This window comes from Pipistrellus kuhlii, unplaced genomic scaffold, assembly GCF_014108245.1.
Source record: "Pipistrellus kuhlii isolate mPipKuh1 unplaced genomic scaffold, mPipKuh1.p scaffold_m20_p_2, whole genome shotgun sequence".
In the NCBI taxonomy this organism is placed as follows: domain Eukaryota; kingdom Metazoa; phylum Chordata; class Mammalia; order Chiroptera; family Vespertilionidae; genus Pipistrellus; species Pipistrellus kuhlii.
In genome coordinates this window covers 127,761,581-127,767,580 of record NW_023425515.1, presented here as the reverse complement: position 1 = coordinate 127,767,580, position 6,000 = coordinate 127,761,581, and the positions used below count along the sequence as shown (strand labels likewise).

Below are 6,000 nucleotides of genomic sequence, written 5' to 3'. Positions count from 1 at the left end.
AAAATCATCTTCTGTGTCAAGCCTTAATCAAAGGCTCTAGATTTAGAAAAACTAAGCATTTACTCTTTTGTGCCTTGCTGATACCTTTAATGTGGCACTTACCATACTGATAATTTCCCCCATGTTTTTTATCTTCACTACCTCTGCAAAATAGGGATTATAATCCGTTCACCCCTGTATTCACTGTGCCAGGTTTACCTAATCACAACTGTTAAGTGAGGTAATAAAATATATTCATGGCAAATGAAGAATTTAGTAGAAGCTCTAGTTCATTGAAATTTGGCCTTTGAACACCCCTATACACACAGATATACACTTAGATATATCCTTGTGATTCTTGTCATCTGTATTAGGCAACTACTCACTTGTACTGAAACCAGAGTTTTGTGGGCTATTTTAATGAGGGCTACTTCAACACACAGGCTGCTTTAATATGCGTGCATATTATGTGCAAGGTTTTATGTACTCATTTTCTGAATGACACGCTTGCTTTCCTCCAGTTTTCTCAACTGAAGAGAGGAATTCATCACGTTGCTGTACACATGCCAGTCTAAACGCTGGGAATCACGATCTCTGCATCTTTAGAGCCAAGGCAGAAGAATGCTGTAATCTGGAATGCTCTTCAGGTCCTGGGAGTAAGGCCAGTTTAGCACAATGCACAACTGTTGTTATTTCTGAATGCCTCTTTGCAAAGAACAGTGTTTCTCAAACTTTTTGTTTGATCAGACCCATCCACGTAAAGAAATGCATCTTTATATTCCTACTTGGGATACACAGATACAAAAGACTGGAATAAAAATGTCAAACAACTCCTTTACCCATAGTGCACTCTGAGATTTTTATATCCTGTTCGATCCTTCCCATTTCATTAAAACACGAAGTAGTGGTCTCGATCTGCCAAACTGATTTCACGGTCCCCTAGGAATTACACTCCACGGTTTGGAAAACACAGGCTTGGAAATAGGTTTTGGATTTGTAGTCATTCTTTCCCCATCTCCTTACATTTCGGAGTTCCGGACAGTTGTTTTGGGTACATGATGACCGAGCCCTCCGTTTTATGTACTCTGTGATGGGGCCAATCCCTTCTCCCAGGGCTCCTTTAAGAGGGTGGCGACGGCCCCTCGCCGGGGGGTGGAGTGGCAGATCCCACGAAATCCCCGGCGCAGGCCCGGCTCGCTTTTCCAGTTCTTGTGAAAGCCTGGGCGTGTGTGTGTGCGCGCGCGCGCGCGCGGAGGCGGGAGGAGGGGTGGAGCTGGAACACGGAGCGGAGGAGTCCGGAGGCACCGCGGGCAGCCCCGGGGTTTCTCCACGCCCCGAGTTCCCGGCGGCTCCGCGGGGGTCCGCGCGTGCGCAGAGAGCGCCCGGGCCGGTTCCGGCCCCCGCCGCGCCTGCGCGCGCTCCCGCGGTGCCGAAGTCCGCGGTGGGCTCCCGCGCGGCGGCGGCGGCGGCGGCGTGCCAGGGGGCGGTCCTGCGCGGCTGGCCCCGCCCTCCCTCCGCGCTCCTCCCCTCCCAGTCTCCCCCGCGCTGCCGGCACTCAGGCAATCACCGCCGCGTCCCCCGGCCCGGCTGCTGCTCGTCCCCGCGGAGCCATGGCGGCCTTCAGCAAGTACCTGACGGCGCGGAACTCCTCGCTGGCGGGGGCCGCGTTCCTGCTGCTCTGCCTGCTCCACAAGCGGCGCCGCGCCCTCGGCCTGCAAGGGTAAGGACGCCCGCGGCCGCGCCGCTTGCCCGGGACCGAGCGGACGCTCCCGCGCGTCTGTCCCGTCCCGCTCGGCGGCAGGCGGACCGGTCCCTTTCCCCCGCGGGGTCAAGGCGGGGAGAGAGAGAGAGAGAGAGAGAGAGAGGGAGGGAGAGAGAGAGCGCCGGCCGCGGCCGCTGCCAGGCTCCAATGTCAGGGCGTCCGGCCGTGCCCGCGGCGCCAGCGGCCTTTCTCCGCGCTCCCCGCGCCCCCGCCGGCCTGGTCCCTCCCTCTGCCCCCGGGAGCGTGTGTGCTCTGCGCCCGCTAGCGAACCGGAGTGTCTGTGCCCAGACTCCCTCCTCTCTGTTACCAACTTTCTGGGCGTGTTCTGGTTCTGCCATCTCATCTCCTGCCACTCGGTGGATTTGCTTTGTAGATTTTGTGTGTGTGTGTGTGTGTGGGATTGGACTTGCCAGGTTGGTGGAGGCTGTTCGCTCCGACGAGGTCGGGCACGATTCCTAAGTAGTTGCTGTTGAAAGTTGCAAGAATGGTGTCTGGGAACGATCGGGAACCACTGGGCAGAATTGCTTCCTAAAGTGGTGTAACCTTGGAGCTGGCCAGGGAACGCCTGCCCTGGCAAAGCAAGGTTCCCTCCCTTGGCTCTGCAGGTGGGAAGTGTGTCTTAGGTGAGGATCAGGATTCTTTTTTTCTTTCAGAAACTGATTAGTGAGAAGGGAATGCAAAGGATGAGCCTATAATTACTGCTTAAAGTTTAAATTACTGAATTATTTTAAAACTATTAAGAATGGTGTTGAGTCTGTCGTTTGTAGATGTTGTACTTCCAAAATCTCATGAATGCCTTTTTATTTATTTTATTTTATTTTTTAAAAATATATTGTATTGATTTTTTACAGAGAGGAGGAGAGAGGGATAGAGAGCTAGAAACGTCGATGAGAGAGAAACATCGACCAGCTGCCTCTTGCACACCGCCTACCAGGGATTTGCCCGCAACCAATGTACATGCCCTTGACCGGAATCGAACCTGGGACCTTTCAGTCCTCAGACCGACGCTCTACCACTGAGCCAAACTGGTTTCGGCATGAATGCCTTTTTAGCCTTTTTAGTCTTTTGGCATCACGGTTTGAAGATTAGAAAAATTCTAACTCTATTGTACTGGCTTTTTTTGAGTATATTTGGTACATAGGGCTAGTTAATGTTACTATCTGGTGCCTAAAGAACCTGTGGCTTCTCAGCTTTTTTTGTTTGTTTGTTTGTGCAGTCAACAGTAGGTTTTCCTTAGAAGATATTTCTTAGAATCGTAGAGCCAGTTAAACCACTTTAAAAGTTACAATACCACATTATTCCAAATATTAAGAGCACAACTAATTTAATGTTCTGAGTTACTTTTTAGTTTTGTTAATGCAGTTTTTTCATCCATTTAAGTTATATATGACTTTTTATTACAGAAATTTTCACACATTACATTTTTGAAAAGTAGATGCAGAATAATATAATGAAACCCTCTACACTTTACCCAAGAAATACCATCAACATTCTTCAAGTCTTGTTTCATCTATAGCTCTGGGCTCTCCATCCCTTTTATATGTTTTTAGGTAAAATTTGCATATAGTGAATGTACAGATCTTAGTTATATATATTTTATTTAAAAAAAATCTTTATTGTTGAAAGTATTACATATGCCCCCCCCCCCCCTTTTTTCCCCATTGACCCCTTTCAGCCCTCAACCCCTTTGCCCCTGCCCCAGGCCTTTGCCACACTATGATCTGTGTGTGTCCATGGATTATACATATATATGCATACAAGTTCTTTGGTTGATTTCTTCCCTCCCCCGTCTCTCTGATATTTAACAGTTTGTTCCATGTTTCTATATCTCTGGATATATATTTTTTTAAATGTATTTTATTGATTTTTTGCAGAGAGGAAGAGAGAGGGATAGAGAGAGCCAGAAACATCAATGAGAGAGAATCATCGACCAGCTGTCTCCTGCACACTCCCCACAGGGGAGGTGCCTGCAACCAACGTACATACTCTTGATTGGAATCAAACCCCGAACCTTTCAGTCTGCAGGCAGATGCTCTATCCACTGTGCCAAACCAGTTTCGGCACTGGATCTATTTTTTATTTAATTTTAATTTTTATTGATTTCCGAGGGGAAAGGACAGGGAGAGATAGAAACATCAACGATGAGAGAGAATCATCTGCCTCTTTCACACCCCCTACTGGGAATAAAGGTCAACAACCCCAGCGTGTGCCCTGACCAGGAATCTAACCACAACTCCCGGTTAATAAGTTGACGCTCAACTGCTGATTTAACACCAGCCTGCTTCTGGATCTGTTTTGTTAATCAGTTTATTTTGTCTCATATGAGTGAGATCATCAATACTTATCTTTCTCTGACTGGCTTATTTGGCTAAGTAGTAATACTTTACAGGTCCCCTCCATGCTGCCTCAAAGGGAAAGAGACGCCCTTTTTTTTTCTGCTGCATAGTATTCCATGGTATAAATGCACCATAGCTTTTTTATCCATTCATCTACTGATGGGCACTTGGGCTGTCAGTATATCTTACCTATTGTAAATTGCTGTTATGAACATAGGAGTGCATACATTCTTTCTGATTGCTGTTTCTGGTTTCTTAGGCTATATTCCTAGAAGTGGGATCACTGGGTCAAATGGCAGTTCCTATTTAATTATTTGATGAAACTCCATACTGTTTTCTATGATGGTAGTCATTTTGACAGGAGTGAGGTAAAACCTCATTGTCATTTTAATTTGCATCCCTTTGATGACTAGTGACTTTGAGCACTTTTACTTACGGTATATATAAAATATATGGGCACCACAGTGTAGCACACACCTATCATAAATTAGAACAATTTATTCATCCCAGAAAGTCCCCTTGTATACATTCCAATATGAGACTATGTATTCAGTTCAAAGGCATTATCTGTTTTATTTATTATTATTTTAAAAAATATATATATATTTTATTGAGTTTTTACAGAGAGGAAGGGAGAGGGATAGAAAGTTAGAAACATCCACGATGAGAGAGAAACATGGATCAGCTGCCTCCTGCACACCCCCCACTGAGGATGTGCCTGCAACCAAGGTACATGCCCTTGACCAAAATCGAACCTGGGACCTTCCAGTCCACAGGCCCTCGCTCTATCCACTGAGTCAAACCGGTTTCGGCAGACATTATCTGTTTCAGAATGCTACCTTACTCTGCTAGGTGCTAAGGGACAAAGAAAGGTAGGGATGTGTGTGTGTGTTACACAAATATTAAAAAAAAGATATGACTTTTTTTCTCGGGAGCTTATATACTTGTTAGGGAGAAGAAATGTAAATGTAAATTAGGCAAAAATGTAAGGTGCTGACACAGTGCACTGCAGACAGATATTCTCTAGAAGTTCTGAGAAAGGAAGGATTAATGTGTTTGGGAAGTTAGGGGAGGTTTTATTTCTGAAGGATGTGTGCTATGCCTAGTTTGGAGATAGGAATGGATAACAGGAAATAAATTGAATGTTATAGCAGCCTACATCAGATTTTTGTTGTAAGGAAGAAAAAAAGTTTTGTGGTGCCCTTTCGATCCAGGTCCTATTTTTTAAGAAACACAAAGTGATTTTTAAAAAATTTTTATTGAAACTTTGCTATGCTAAAACACAAAGTTCTTAGCATGAGAAATTGGTGTTCATGGTGTGGTACTTGATGACTTCTATCATATACCCATATGGGATTGAAAATCTCTGAGTATGACTCTTTCTGCCCAGCCTTTGCAGTGTGATAGTAATCACTGTTATCTCCAGGTCTCCTCCCCACCCTTTGACGTTTCTTTTCCTTTAAGACTCTTTTCCTTTAACACTCTCTTAGGTGTTTTCTATCTTTTCCTGATCTCCAAACTGATGTTACTGTCCTCAGCTCTCAGGATACTTCAAGCATTCCTCTACTTCAGTAGTTACCACTCTGTATTGTATTAGTTCATTTAAAGAAATATTTTTATTGATTTCAGAGAGGAAGGGAGAGGGAGAGGGAGAGGGACAGGAAGAAGGAGAGAGAGAGAGAGAGAATTATAAATGATGATAGAAAATCATTGATTGGCTGCCTTCTGCATGCCCCTACTGGGGATCAGGCCCACAACCTGGGCATGTGCCCTTGACTGGAATTGAACCTGGGACCTTTCAATCCACAGGCCAACACTCTATCCATTTAGTCAAACCGGCTAGGGCTGTATTAGTTCATTTTATTGGCTTCTGCCTATATCACACTCTGAGTTTCTTGAGGGCATGGATTGAGTAATATTTAA

At 45.5% G+C, this 6,000-nt stretch overlaps 1 protein-coding gene across 3 annotated transcripts in view; it reads left to right on the top strand.

The window, feature by feature from the left end:
* The first annotated feature begins 393 nt into the window (after window positions 1–393).
* Window positions 394–6,000, top strand: part of ABCD3 (ATP binding cassette subfamily D member 3) — an 85,459-nt gene continuing 79,852 nt past the window's right edge. The window contains exon 1 of one of the 3 annotated variants that reach the window (XR_006742152.1): window positions 394–1,699. Coding sequence is in view for 2 of the 3 variants with exons in the window: in XM_036443913.2 (XP_036299806.2) it covers window positions 1,058–1,699 (642 nt within the window). In the remaining variant the exon portion in view is untranslated. The remainder of the gene's footprint in view (window positions 1,700–6,000) is intronic. The other 2 variants (XM_036443913.2, XM_036443911.2) reach the window with 2 other exon arrangements.